This window comes from Anolis sagrei, chromosome 2 (genome assembly GCF_037176765.1).
Source record: "Anolis sagrei isolate rAnoSag1 chromosome 2, rAnoSag1.mat, whole genome shotgun sequence".
NCBI classification, from domain to species: Eukaryota; Metazoa; Chordata; class Lepidosauria; order Squamata; family Dactyloidae; genus Anolis; species Anolis sagrei.
In genome coordinates, this window is record NC_090022.1 from 256,105,110 (window position 1) to 256,120,857 (window position 15,748).

Sequence of the window (15,748 nt, forward strand, 5' to 3'; positions counted from 1 at the left end):
AGAGTATTTCAATTGTCCTTTATCTTATAACTTAAGACTTTATCCCACTGAACATGTCATGGGTTTGGAAGAGTAGGTTTACCATACAGCTCAGGCATACTTCCGTCTTGAAATTAAATGGGTGATTTTCCTGCTTCCATGAGACACTAGCAAACTATCCATTTTATTCGGGAATTCTCAGTTGATTTGCCATCATATTGTAGAGAGTTGCTCCCGCCCACTGTCCCTCCCCAGTTTTCTTTGTGAAAAGAAACACTGCCTCTCCTGGACTATGATTTGTGTTCCTGGGTTATAATTGTCATTTCCTAATTGGTTCTATCACAAGCATATGGAAAAAGTTTATTATTCAACTGCAAAAACTCTGTGCTATAGTAGGGACATCCTGCTATAGCACATTTTGCTCTAGTTTCTCAATGATCTCTCTCTCTCTCTCTCTCTCTCTCTCTCATTCCCCGTGTTGCAAGACCAAAGGAGGAAGGGAAAGGAGAGGAGGAGGAGTTAACACAACACACGGATGGACGGAAGGAAGGAAAGAAGGAAGGAAGGGAGAGAGGGAGAGAGGGAGGGTGGAAGGCAAACCCCGAGAAAGTGCATGAGACAGAAAGGAATACAACATACTGCTAATCTACCTTCCTCTGTGAGCACAAGGTAATTGTGAAACTTTTTCTCTAAAGGGGCATTGTGGATCCTCCCACAAATTGCATAACCATATCATTTTAAAGCTGAGAATGACAAGTATCATCACATGAAAGAATTGGTTATTTTGGCCATCTCTATCTGGATAATTTGCAAAAAAAAGTCACTTGCCAACCAGTTTAGAAACCATCTGAAAAGATAGCCCTTTGCAATCCTTTTTAGATGCCAAGATATCTCTACCCTACACTTGACGTCTACGCCATGTGATGGACACAGTAAGTTGCCATTTCTTAACTGCATGGCTCAGTAGTATTTAATGAAAGTGATTAGGTGGCTACTCTTTATTTTTCAGTAAGCACGTGTTCATTGATTAGAGCAAGGAAGGTGTTTAGGGTTTAAGAAAGAGTTTGACAGCTTGTTTGTAATGCAGACAATTGACTTGAACACTAGATGAGGGCAGAATAGATTCATGTCTTAACAAAATTATTTCCAGCCAAGGAACATGGTTGCAATGCTAACACTTAGTTAGGCCACAGTAATTCTATGTAATTTCCAAACCCCCTTAAGCAGGAAAGGCATTCAGCTTGTCTAGTGTTATACCCTGGACATCTTGGCAAGCCAGGTCTGCACTTAGTATGATTTCTCCACTGAAGTCTGATATACCAGAGTAAACGATGTTATGAACACTGAAACCAATATTTTGCAGTTCAAGCATTTTCATAACATTGCTCTCTACAAGTCAGCAAAACCCTGTTAAGGAAAATTGAGCATGCCAACTAAATGTAATCATAATCAGAAATAGCAATAAAATATATTTTTCAGTTGAATTACGGGGTTAAATCTTTTTTTGGGGGGGGGGGAGGGTGTTAAATATTGAGCTGTGTAAATTCCACATTTTCAGCCTACAAATTTTAGCCTAATCTTCATGCCTCTGTGTAATCCAAGAGCCTTTTAAAAATAGGGGATTGGGCTGACTATGGCCCCTACTACACTGCCATATAAGCCAGATTATCTGATTTGAACTGGATTATGGGAGTCAGTCTGCACTGTGATATAATCCTGTTGAAAGCAGTCCTGGTATGGTTGGTTGGTTAGTCCTAGTATAGCTTTATTATAATTATATAGTAAAAAAAACTAAAAAGGGGGATAAAGATGGGATAACAAATTTATTAACAATAGCAAGATTGCTTATAGCAAAGAATTGGAAAAAATAAATAAATATACAAACATAAGAGTGGTATAAGAAAGTATGGAAATTGGCAATAAAAGATAAACTGACATGTATATTAAAAGTTAAAAGAGATATATGGAAACAAAGTGATTTTTATGATGTATGGAGAAAATTTATTGAAAATGGATTAATAAAGAAAGATGGAAAGTTACTTCCACAAAAAGAATTGAAATTTTGGACCGATATAAAAGCAGCGGCTTGGGGGGGGAGGGGGGAGCACAGTGGTAATATGATAAATAATATGTCTAAGCATAAAAATAACAATAGATACCAAAAGTTAATGTATGGTAGATTGTATTGAATATTATGTATCTGCAGTAAAACATGCGCTGTATAACAAATGTATTGAATTATGATAAAATAAATAAAAATATTTTTTTAAAAAAGAAAGCAAATAATCTGGATTTTTATATGACAGTATAGATGGGCCTCAGTTTCCCTTATAACCCAAACACTGATGGTAGCTAAACACATCCTCATTTGGAAACGTTGGGTCTAGTATTTACCATTTATTGGTGATATCTCTGTGTCATCAGTAGATAGCAGCTGAACTGTATAGCTTTCATCACCTTCTAACAGCACATCTTGAATTGCTTGCAGAACTATGGTTTTCTGGGAGTCCATCTGCATTAGAATGGAACATTTGATCATTTTAAATCTGTCATATGGTTTGCTGACAGATTAGATATGTGTGTGTGTGTGTCACTCAACAGATTTATACATAAAATATTATCATTAATTATAATAATGGTTATTAATAATCATAGAATCATAGACTCAAAGAGTTGGAAGAGACCTCATGGGCCATCCAGTCCAACCCCCTGCCAAGAAGCAGGAATATTGCATCCAAATCACCCCTGCATTCAAATAATAATAATAATTGCCTTCTACTTGATTAAAAGCAACCTGAGATCATAAGACTCTCTTTACAGAATATGAGGACTTAATGGGAGTGATTTTTGACCCTAAACAAATCAATGTGGATTTTTTTCTTGTTGAATATAACTTTGCATTAAATTATCATACGCCCTCAATTATCTACTTATCAAGTAAATAATAAAATAATAATAAAACTTTATTTTTAACCCACCCTTTCTCCTCGTGGGGTCTCAGGGCACCTAATTAGAAATCTCCCTCCTCAATTCCCTCCTAAAGAGAAGCAGCAATGTCCAATGTTCACAGAAACATCAGGAAGAAAAGGACACAGATATTCTCTGGTAGCTACCTATCTGACCGCATCTCTGCCTATGAACCCACCAGGACTTTGCGATCTTCCGGGGAGACCCTGCTCTCGATCCCGCCTGCTTCTCAAGCTCGGCTGGCGGGGACGAGAGATAGGGCCTTCTCGGTGGTGGCTCCTCGGCTGTGGAACGCCCTTCCTACGGACATTAGACTAGCACCATCTCTAATGGTATTCCGCAAAAAGGTGAAGACCTGGATGTTTGTGCAGGCGTTTGAGTAATTTAGTACAATCTGGTAATGGAACATAGGAATGGAACAATGGACGACGAACCTGGACTACGCTTGGATGATGAGAAGATTGGGTACAGTTGTTTTTCGTAATAATTGTGCATTGTAATTGCTTATTGGTAATTTATGGATAATGTGTTAAGTCAATTGTTATATGTTGTATGGGTTTCTACTGTTTTTACTGTTTGTGAACCGCCGTGAGTCACCTTCGGGCTTGAGATACAGCGGTATATAAGCAAAGTAAATAAATAAATAAAGTAAATAATAGACTTAAAGTTGTGCCAGTTATATCACTACACAAATGATTTTGAAGAAATCTCCCTACCTATTTTTGGAGTCATTTAAGCTGCACAAGTACACTATCTTAACATCAATTAATACAATAAGAAGTTGTCTTTATAGGTCTGTCATATAGTATTCAAAATTGTTTGGCATAGACATAAATTCCTCTCCCCGCGCCATTCTGTGATCCTCAAAAAACCAGGTAAGTACCAAGAAAAGAACAAGAAGCAATACTAAGAAGAAATCGCTATACCTCAGCAAAGAGAACTGTTCCATTAAGAGGGGTGAGATCATATTTAGCAGTCTCCTCAAGGATCCAGATAAGCCGGACTTCTCCTTGGCCCCCTTCACTCCGGCTTACAGTAAGAAAAATATTTGCTGCTGGGTCATCAATTGATTGGGGCTCCTTCACAGTTACCTAAAAAAAGTGGAGGAGACTGAAAAGAGTTAGAAAAGGGAATGCTTTAACACTGTGAATGTAGAAATGTTGTCAATGGAGGATAGTCAGAACAACGCTGCTCTGGCCAAAGATCATTGGTGTTTCAAAAGGGAAGTGCAGAACTTTGTTTCAGTATAGTGCATGAAGTTCCCCATTGAGGGTGGGAATCATCTGTTCACTCCAAAATGTTAGTTGCACAGATGTAGTGTCAGGAACGGCATGCACCCAAATATTTGCTATTGTGCACACATCAGCCTCACTGGGTCAATACATATTAAGGGAAATGAATAAGATTTGATCATTTAGCAAAATCCATCAGTACTAATACTTTGAACACTGTAAAAGTCACTGATCCAAATTTTCTTCTTTGTGCATCTGAAAGCAGTGAGTGTATTTGTAAAGCAATTATTTCTGTTTATTGCATTTCCCAAAGAATTATAAATTACAAACCAATACAAGCTGTACCAAACACTATTTCACATGGACGCAACCTGATGCCCTCCCAGTGCAACAGTGTCCTAGCAACCACAGACTTGAGAATGATCTGAAGCACATCAGCCTTAATATCCTGCTTATAAACAACATCTTATCACTGGTATCAAAACCTGTTATTATATTCCTCTTCACTAAATAAAGTCGTCTGTGCAAAATTATTAGCTAAATGAAGCCAGGAACCGTATAATGACTGAGTTAGAACAGTGGAATTAATGTATCGTAAGCCAAAGAACCAATTGTACAATGCAATTTAAGGAGGGGGGGGGGGGATCAAATAATTTTGATTAGTGCTACAGGCTTATCCTGCCTTTGGACACTTCACTATCTCTTTCACTGCTTGAAAATTACAGGCAAGTTCTATTAATTTGACATGGAATCTATTGTTTCATCAGTTCTTCTTGTCTATGAGGCTCCCTGAGAACTGCTCACACATGTTACAGGATACTGTAGTGCATTCTTTTTGTTTTTCTGCAGGCAAAATGTATTTTCAAGCTTTGAAAGAGAACCATAGGTGTCACTTGTCAATTGACTCCATTTTCTGACAGTGCTGAGGTAACTAATCCATCAGATAAGAGATAGAATCCTATATATGGAAGAGATTTTGCAGCTTTATCTAAAATAGAATTACAGACTAAGAAAAATGATGAAAACAAAACTGATAACTTTGTTCAAAGCATTTCTCATTTTGGCCTGTAAGAAGCCATTTATCAATAAAGGGACAGGACCTCTCAGCTGAAACTTCACATTATAAGAACAACCAAATGCAGCATCCCTGTGTTGCATTTTCTTCTCTTCCCTTGTGTCTTAGCATCAAACATTGAGCCTCCTCACCTCTGACCCATATCACTGGCAGAGGTAACACTCTCACACAACATAATAATATCTGGGCAAAAAAATAATAATTCATGTTTTTTTAAAAAACGGCAAATAATAAAGAATGACCATATTGGCTCTGGCCCACCAGAACAAGGAAAGACAAATAAAAGAAACAAACACATGGCCTATATTCTGCATCTCATTTGTTTTGTTTTACTCAAAAGCCCCCATGTAGATGACATTACAGTAAATTGTAATGAATTGCAGCATTACTACTGCAGTCTTACAGCACTGGATACCTATACAGCCAGAATTACAGAAATATTCAGAAATGCAACATCCTGGTCATACTTACATACTTTTCTTCAAATCCAAATAGTCCAACAGGAGAATCATTAGGTGGAATAGTGACAATCACTTGTATATCCTCTCCTAGTCGGGCATCACCTGTCACTTTAAGCAAAGTAACACTGAACATCTCCAAAAACTCAACAGTGTCATCATCTGTGATAGTGATCTCTATCACTCCAGTCACCTGGAAAAGATAGTACAAATCCAGAGAAATGTGCCATTATGATCAGCATACTGAAGCTCAGAAAATGCCCATGGTTTTTCATAAGTTATATTAACCTGGAGTAAAGAAGAACTACTTATGAGAAGAAATGGGTCCTTTTCTCCTTTACTCGATGAAAATGTATTTTAAATGGCTGCATGAAAATCAGGAACAGTGAATACAGAGGCGATTCAAACAAATTAAAGAATATGAGGAAATTAACACAACTCTATGCCACCAGACAAATTGAGAGAAGGGAAGCTTTCCTCTGGTTGGGAGGTAGGTGGTTGAAGCTGAAATCCTGGAACTGATAATACCGCCCACTGAATTTGATGGCCTATGTCTAATTTTAGGCTGATATTTGACATTCACCATATAGCATTTCTTCAATCCTTTGTTGCCTCTTATGACTTCCACCAAAAAAAGTGTCCTTGAGGATTTCACAACCTTAGAGGAGAGGGCATTACTTGGTAGCTATAGTAATATTTCCCTCTTGTGGGTTCATTTGATGGGACTTTTGTCAGTGAAATCAATTCTCTGAATCCTGGCAAAAGAAGCTTATTATTATAGGATCCATACAAATTATGCTCTGAGTGCACAAAGCAAGCAAAAGTGTGAAAGCATCTGCAAAAGAGTTTTCATATGATTCACAGCAATCAACAGTACAGGCCACAAAAATATAGTAAACCCAACAGGATGATCTAAAATAGGTGTCCTTTTTAACATTAGCATAATGCATACTTGTCCATCTGCAAATGTAAGGTTCCCAAATGATGGTGTGAAATCTTCCAGGCTAGCAGTTGTAGGTGTGGCTTCCCAGTACAAATTTACTGTTCCAAATGTCCCTGCGCTTCGAACAACTGGAAGCTTCAGAACGTTATCTGGTGGAGGTACCTCAAAACCAGACACTGTTCCACTCATATCCTGGAAAGAAAACAATCTTAAATTGTCTGTATTACAGCATAGAAAAAAAAGGAAAACAAAACATATGACCAAATAATTTTGAATCTACTTGTTAGTTCAAAGGCATCTTAATTTTCTACTTCAATGGTCTGAAGAACCCTATATCTAACATGATACTCAGAGATATTGGAATCACCCTGGACTCATCTACACTAGTCATTGCTTGGTTGGAAACAAGTTCAGCAGAAACTGGTATTGCTGTGTGGATTATTAGATTGCTATTTCTAGAACTGGTTCAAGACCAGGATGGTGAGTAAATTCACCATGGAATATGGCCTCAAACCAGTTCCAGAATCCACAGTATTTGTAGCTTATTTTAAATTTCCAGGCAAAATACGGGTGTACATTCTAGAGGCACACAAGGTGAAAAAAGCAAGCAGAGTGACAGTTAGCAGTGGAGGTTGTCAATTCCATATCCTAGGGATTCAATTGGCCACCTGCTGGCCAGCCATGCCCTTGAGCATTTTTCCATTGCCTACCCACCATTCCAAATTTTACAATGCACAATGTTGGGTGTCTATAATGTGCTTCTCATTCAGTGGAGACAATTTTGCCATCTGATGTGGTTTACATTGTGCTTGTACTACAATGCACCCAGGAGCTTATTTCAGACTTTCCTCCAGCTTTGCTGGAAGTGTTTTAACCTCCTTAACTGGCACTACAGACACTTTGGCAGTATGTTTATATAGCTGCTGCAGTCTGAAACTAGGCCATTTATCATGATTTAGGCTCCTGATTTATCACAATGAAAATAATCATTACTTTCTAGGTTCTCCTAAAATAATTGGAAAGTGGGATTTACTGAAGACTTTCTGGTTTAATTATGGCATGCACAAAAGAGTCTATATACACAATCAAATGGTTTAAGATATGATTATCCAGACAAATTCTTTGTATATAACTAGCAGGTCTGAAATTATATGAGTCATAGGTGATAACAATCTGGGGCACTGACATTTTTCCGTTTGCTCTCACCTTGGTAATATTGAAATGAAATATTCCTCTGGGGTCACCATTCTCTTCAATCGTTATCTCAGCTATTTCTAAGCCAAGTCTTTTCACACATGGCTGCCCTCCAGTAAGAGAAGAGTCCAGCAAATCTACACTGGTAATATTAATTACAAATTTTTCTTGTAATTCTGGAACATTATCCTGTAGGAGAAAAAGTGTTTTTCATGGGCCATACAAATTTAAATCTTAATTGTGTCCGCTTGTAAGAAGAAATTCAAGTTCTGATTAAATGGATATCAAAAAATCTAATTCAAAACTAGAATGCATTAATTAACAAAGACATTTAATGTAATAAAGAGGGCAAGTCAATGTTGTTTAAAGACACTTTTGGTGTGAGAGAATTGGCTGTCTGCAAGGACATTGCCCAGGGGACACCAGGATGGTTTGATGTTTTAACATCCTTGTGGGAGGCTTCTCTCATGTCCCTGCAGAGGGAACTCAACCCACTCACCCCGAATTTGAACCACTGACCTATCGGTCACCAGTCCTGCCAGCACAAGGGTTTGACCCATTGCACAACTGGGAGCTCCTATCAGGGCCAACTAACATCTACCAACAAAAGATTCACTGTTGCTGGATGGTATCAGGACTTCAGGAGAGCTTCTGACCATTTTGGGTTCCTGTCTGAAGTCAGCAGAGGCCCCTGTGCAACAAGAAAGAAGGAACAGGGATTTCCTTTTCCTTTTACCTGTTCATGTGGAAACCTCTGCTAATGTCAGCATAGGGTACCCATGATGGTCAGGAGCTCTCCCAGAAGATATTACATACAGAAGACATTACAGACAGATATTTGGTAATTCCTGTTGAAGTTAAGGGTGAAACATTTGCTTTTAGGGATTACATAAAGAATATTCTGGTATCATTTTAAATGATAATGTGCAGCGTCATTTCTACATGATAATTCATTGTAACCAGAAAAACACATTTGTTATATCTATAAAATATTCTGTTTCTAGGAACCTAAATGCATTTTCAAATACTCACCGGTAAAATGAATACAGTTACAGAAGCTATTGTTATGTTATCTGCCATGACAACTGTCTTGCTTTCCAGTTTATAATCCTCATTTTCCATTGCTTGATTAACATAGGGAAGTGAAAAAATAGGCTGGGGTACCAACTGCACTCTGATATCTCCAACAAATCCTTGTTCTCTGAGAATATGTAAAGTAACAACAGTTGACTTATCTGAAAAGATTGAATAACAAATTTGTAAAATATTATACATATGTCTGATATATTTCTAATACAATTTGGTTTCTCTTAATTCAGAAACCTGTATTTGCCAGACTTTATGAAAGCACAAATCATGATGGACAAAACAGAGACTAATCATAAAATACAGATGATATTAGATACAACTTCACTAGAAACATCTTTTATTTGAGTTCAAAAAGCAACATGTGCTCCATAATTTTCTAGAAAGGTGACTGATTTTTTTGTTTTTACATTATTGCACATTTTCATTAATTTCCCTATCTTTTTCAATCTTATAAGAATTATTTCATTTTCTCATTTGCTAGAAACATATTTAGATGTAATGATTCATCTGCCACTGCTCGAAATTTGCTTTGTTCTCTTCAATTTCTCAAGATCCTGAAGCTCCTTGAAGTCTGGCATTACTAACTAAATTAAAATAACAGTGATGATTCATATTTCTTCTAATAAATTTGAATTGCTCCAAGACCAAGAAACTTTGAACAAGCCAGACATGACTGAAATCCTGAACAAAATATTTAAGAAATCTAACCAAATAATGAAACAAAGAAGTCAGTATTGTTTCACATGATCTCACATGAATGCTGAACCAAGATAACATTCTTATTCATTTTCTGTCTCATTTATTAAAATCTACATGCTACATTTTCCTTTCAAAGACATTCTGAAGATAGCTCAAATTAAGGTCATATATCTATATTATCTATATATATGCAGTCTGAATTATTGACTGCCATCTCTGTTGGTAGCAAATGATGATTGCTTACCTGTAACCATGTTTCTTCGAGTGGTGATCTGTAAAATTAGCAGCACAAATGGTAGTTGTGGCACAGGTGCATAAACTACCATGTGTGTTTATTTCACCAGACACCATGAAGGAGAAACAGTTTGTGTAATCATATAGATGATAATGTGTCATAGGCACAGAAAAGGATGCAATATGCACCCATCTAGTTGTATAGTTCAATTGACCAGATACCTTAAATAAGTTGGATAGATCTAGAGTAAAGGATGGCAATACATTTTGGGATCATAACAATTTCTATACCCAGATACAGACACAAAAGTATAAGATATAAGACATCCATATACCCTGAAAAATCATACAATTTACTCACCTTCAGGTTCTGATATGTTAATAAAGTAAGAATTTGCATGCCATCCTATTATGCCATAAGGAGAGTCATTAGGCAAAACAGTAAGTACAGCTTTTGCTCTCTTTGAGTCAAGAGTTGCTCCTTTTTGGGAATCCTGAATGCCCACAGTGTTGACATGAGTAAGCGTTACAATCACTGTCTCTGCAACCTCAGCAATGACATCTGCAAGGACTGTCAATGTGATCGTGGATAAAGCTTGACCCTCCGAAAAAGTAATCTAAACATTTAAGGATAAAGTACACCATAAAATAGAATGACATGATATATGGAAGGCATGCCCATTTTTTAAAAAAAATCCTTTATCAGTGTTTTAAGAAATAAAGTATGGGCTAGAAAAGCAGGAAAGAGGAGATAGAAAAATCTTTTTAAAAATAGAATCTCACATCTTTGATCCTAGTCTATACTGATGAGTCTAAATCCAGCGAGCAAACAAAACACTTACTGAATTACCTGAATCTAATGCTCGCCTTTTTTGCCTAAAAGACCTCGCCAAAATTGGGGTGCGCATTGGATTTGCATCATACAGTAACCATAGTGCTGAGCTAAAGCAACAGGGGAAGGCACATCAGGAGCTGTACCTGGAGCGCCTCTTTCAGAGACCTCATCTCTAATTTAATTGCCTTGGCTCAATGCTATGCAATCCTGAGATTTGTAGTTTGGTTAGGCATCAAAATTCTTTGGCAGAGAAGGCTCAAGACCTTGTAAAATTACAGCCCACAGGATTCCATAGCATCGAACTAAGGCAATTAAAGTGTATTCATTTTACAGCATAGATGCATCTCAAGGTTTTCTTTTCTATCACACAAAGCTTTGATGTTTTAACACTTTTGTTTTTTTTAGAAAGGAATTCTAAACAGGCAGCAGTTGTAATTACAAAAAATGCATTTTTGGTGCTGTGCATTACATTCAGCAGCAAACAGGTTTTCTAGTTTCAGAGTTTTGAAAATGGAGGTGCGCCTTAGATTCGATTGCACATTAAACTTGAGTAAATATGGGTATCTAAAACTTAGAACTTCATATGTTTTATGCAACTTTTGTTAGTTTGCCAAAATACATACCACTCCTGAAGTTGGAAATATATCATTGATGCTCCCACTGGTCTCCCACTGCACTGTAACACGTCCATAGGTACTTATTAAGCGTTCAATATTCAGGGTGATCAAAGTGTCCTGTTCTAATTCTTCTACTTGTTTGAATAAAGAACTCTATAAAAGTGAAAATTAAGCAGAAAAATATGTAGATAACTATATATGTAAGGGATGTATTAAAAGGTACAAAACCCAAAGTTTTACTTTGGATGAAGAAAGCTGGTTCTTCATATTTCTCAAATAAATAGATTAGCAAAATAAATACACAAAATAACCTGACATTTACAAAAATTCTCACACTGTTAATAAAATCATGATAGTGTCACAGATCGATTACTGAACTTGGATCTTGACTTGAATTCTTAATTGGCAACACACCTTATCAGGTTATACCACAAGTTCCAGCGTAAGATAAATTCATTGCTGTTTTAAATAAATGCAGCACTGGAACTTTAAGATATAATAACAGTGTTGAGACATATATCTTAATATTGTTAATAAGGCACAGTTTTATGGAACTTTAGACTAAAGGGAAGAATAATGTGACACCCTCAAATGTTGCTAGATGGTAATTCCCAGCATTCACCTGTATTAGTGATAGCAAAGGCTTCTGGGGCCAGCATGGCTTTGAACCTACCCTACACACATATACTATTTTCTATATATACTATATACATACTATATTATATATTTACTTACTTTTACTATAATATGAATTTAATGGTTCACATGTTTTTATATCAACCCTCTGCAAACATATTATAACATAATATTACCTGAGCAAACCCAACAACTCCATGAGCATCATCATTAGATGATATAATTATAGTAACATAACCATTTAGACCAATTTCTGCTCCACCTTTTGGATTTTTCAACCATACTTTAAATGATTCTTCTTCCTCTGGAACTGTGTCATCGAAGATATTGACTGCTATCACAAGTTCTTTATCTCCTGGTTCAAATATCAGTTCACCTGAACTAGCATAAAAACACAAAGGAGTAGCACAATTATAATTAAAGGTTGCTTTTTGCAAAACAAATGTAGCAAATCAAGGCCCTGCATTGGAAGATGTATCTCCAGTATATAGGTATTATATTACTCATGGTCCAACACCATTCAAAACAAAATAGTTGGTCCCTTCATTTAATTCATTACTCTACCACAAAAGGTTTTAGAAAGTGAGATAGGTGAACCTAGAGTCCATTTAAAAATGCAGAGGACTAAACCCTTTTTTTATCTTAATACTTCATTTGTTTTCTTTCCCTTTGTCTGTTCTTTTGAAAGCTTTATCACTGCTCTACAAATTATCTCCTTACCTATTAACCTCTGAATTCTGACTATTACATTGTCACTAGAAAGTCAAACCACAGGTGATATTTTGACATAGTTAGGGAAGGAGTAAGAAGATAAAATCTACAAAGAGGTTTTAGAAATTATAATCAATTGAAATATTTTATCTAAAAATCAGAACCTACCTAGGTATGAAATCTGATTGATTTGATACTGCAGTCAACTCATAAACATAAGAATACAAATCTCCAGTCAGAACAATTAGACTTTTATTGGAATTTAGAGATTTTACATTGACAGCAGTGATATGATTGGCACGAGGGGCTTCCAGGAGTAGAGAAAACTGGTTTATTTCTGAGTTCCAGTAATAGATTGCTGATTTATGCTTGCTAGCAAACAGGATGTGTACTGCATTAAGAAACATAAGAACAGGAAAATGTAAGTGAAACAAATTTATGAAGTTTGGGCTGAAAGAAAAGAAAGACGTTAACATTTGCTTAACATTTATTTTCATGCTTTTATTCTGAGGCTTGCAAGGGAGTGCCCCTGGGATGGCCTGCCAGTAAAAGATCGGCTGGAGTAAGCAATCTATGAAGAAGAGCATGCTCAGGGTCAGGTGTCTTGCACAAGAAAGGGCTGAAGAAGTGGTCACAGGTTGTGACTCGCCCTTGACCCATATCAAATTGCTCCCACTCCAACTTCAAAAGTAGCCCAGTAATTAATATTAAATAGTTGTTTGTCTGCATCGCATTGGCAAGATGTGGAGCTGAACTTAAGGATTTATCATATTATCACTTAAGCTAGGCTTTCCACCTAGGTTATTAAATATTCTTTTTAATAAGAATGTATCTTGAATCTACTATCAAAAAAATCATATTTTTGTTTGTAAACTGAAATGTTTTGGATAGTTTCACATTATATTTTAGCTGTCAGCAGAACCTTGCAATTTATACTATGATGTTTGTCCTTGTGTCTTTTTTAATGTTTCTATTGCTGTCTTTTATGGATCATACTGACTTATGATGTATTATTATAAATTTGTCAATGCTTTTGTCATGTTGTTGCACTTATTATGCAATAAATAAATAAATAAATAATTGTTTCAAGAGTTCTCATCCAATGTATCCATAGGTGTGTTCTTCACAAATGACAATATGGAATCCCTCTGATGGAAAATATTCAGAGTATAGCAGTTCTAAGAAATTTCTTTTATTTCCAAGACTTACCTAAACCAGAGGGAGGAAGAAAGGTGTATATGTCCTTTACAGCTCTCACGGGAAGGGACTGAAAATGCCTGAAAGAAGATTGTCCTGATTCCCATATAAAAACATCACACGTGCTGTTTTGCCCTGTGAAGAACAACAACAACATGAATACATTTTCCATTAAAAGTCTGTGATTCAAGTACTTGTATATCCATGCAGAAGTTGGGCCCAAAATTATGGACTTTGATATGACTCCTGACTTCAAGTCAAGAGTTAACCAGGGTATATACAGTAATATATACATAATGGCTACTACAGCTGCAATTGTGAATATTGAGGAAAAAAGAACACAAAATAAAGAAATCAAAATTGTATTTTACTACTTCTTATATGCATTTTAAAAGGTGAATATGGCACATTAACATTCTAAGTGCATTGTTATCCTTGCTAGGAAGGGCTTACTGGTATTGTTTATTAAAAGCCATATATACATTTTCATGATAAGAGTCTCAGAAAATCAACATTCATTGTTATTTTATATTTCTATCTCCATGGAAACTGTTGACTCTCAGAGTATTTCTGTTAAGCCAAGGCTATGTGTAAGGATACCTTTTACAAAAATTAAATAGATATCAGATCCAGACATCAAGGCCTTGACTTGTGTTATTCCATTAGTTGGTACTTCATGTAGCTTTATAAATTTGTCCTCTGACCACTGGAATAGAAGAGGAGACTGTTTGGAGTCTGGTGGTACCATGACTAGGTATGCAGAGCCTCCCTTGGAGAAAACATCCACACTAAGAACTCCATTCACAGAGAGCTGATGATGGAATACAAACATGTCATTATTCCAGATGAAAATCTGTGGGAAAATGAGAAAATTACACCAATTACTTAAGACTACAACAAATAAGATACAATGATATATGTCATTCAGTCCTAAAGACTATGCTCTTCTCCAATTTAAAAGCCCCCAAAGGAATCTCACTGACAAGGCTTGATAAAGTATTGGCTAAATCCTACACTGTGATCACACAGTATAAATATCTATAGGCACAGTTATGTGTTGACTATGCTATGTAACTCTTATGTCAAAAGCCAATGCTGCACAACCAAATGCATAACCAAATGTGCAAGGGAATGTGCAAATTGAATGCACATTCACATGCAAAATGGAACTCCATGGTTCACTCTTCTGCCCTGACCTTATATGGATTTTGTGTATTAGACCGAAATGTCTGACTGTTTTCATGCCAAACTTTATACATGTGTTACTTACTAACAGGATTCTAACCATAATAATATAGAAACTAAGAGCTCAGCCTCTCTTAGACTCATCCATTTCCAGAATCATTCTGCTTTTTCCCAACATTGCAACTGATTTTTTTTTTAATTCTAAAAATCTGATTCTTGGAAAAATTCAGTTCATTTCACAAACCCATTAATCCCAACAGTCTACAATATAAAGTAGCATTATATACATATATACATAAAGATCAAGGAAAAAGAAAACCAACCTGGAGAGATTTTGATTCAGGGGCACAACTTGCAATAATCAAGTAGTGACTGTGGTCCAAACTGAAATGCTTTATATCAGTGCTGCATGGCACAGTGATGGACTGTATCTGTAAGAAAATTGACAATTTAATGACTTAATTTAATGCTTACAAAAATGTATCTCTTTTGTTTAACTAGAAGAAGAAAAACTTTATTTTTCTACCCCATCTCCATCTCCCTGAAGGGACTCGGGGCGGCTTACATGGGGCCAAGCCCAAAGCAAAATACAATTAAAAGCAAGCAATAATGAATTAAAAACAGCATAAAACAGCATAAAAATAATCACAAGCATCAAAAGTAACAGCAGACTAGGGGGGAACCTGGGGGGGGGGGG

The 15,748-nt window shown here is 36.3% G+C and overlaps 1 protein-coding gene across 4 annotated transcripts in view; it reads right to left on the reverse strand.

Moving 5' to 3' along the window:
• The window catches only part of ADGRV1 (adhesion G protein-coupled receptor V1), a 280,553-nt gene that overhangs the window by 162,491 nt on the left and 102,314 nt on the right, over positions 1-15,748 (reverse strand). For all 4 annotated transcript variants that reach the window (XM_060761771.2, XM_067464543.1, XM_067464544.1 and 1 more), the window contains 13 exons: positions 15,375-15,482; positions 14,467-14,719; positions 13,879-14,001; positions 12,838-13,060; positions 12,135-12,339; positions 11,329-11,475; positions 10,232-10,487; positions 8,881-9,083; positions 7,861-8,037; positions 6,664-6,846; positions 5,725-5,904; positions 3,873-4,037; positions 2,374-2,491 (listed from right to left, as the gene is read on the reverse strand). In XM_060761771.2, coding sequence (XP_060617754.2) covers positions 2,374-2,491; positions 3,873-4,037; positions 5,725-5,904; positions 6,664-6,846; positions 7,861-8,037; positions 8,881-9,083; positions 10,232-10,487; positions 11,329-11,475; positions 12,135-12,339; positions 12,838-13,060; positions 13,879-14,001; positions 14,467-14,719; positions 15,375-15,482 — 2,341 coding nt within the window. The remainder of the gene's footprint in view (positions 1-2,373; positions 2,492-3,872; positions 4,038-5,724; positions 5,905-6,663; positions 6,847-7,860; positions 8,038-8,880; positions 9,084-10,231; positions 10,488-11,328; positions 11,476-12,134; positions 12,340-12,837; positions 13,061-13,878; positions 14,002-14,466; positions 14,720-15,374; positions 15,483-15,748) is intronic.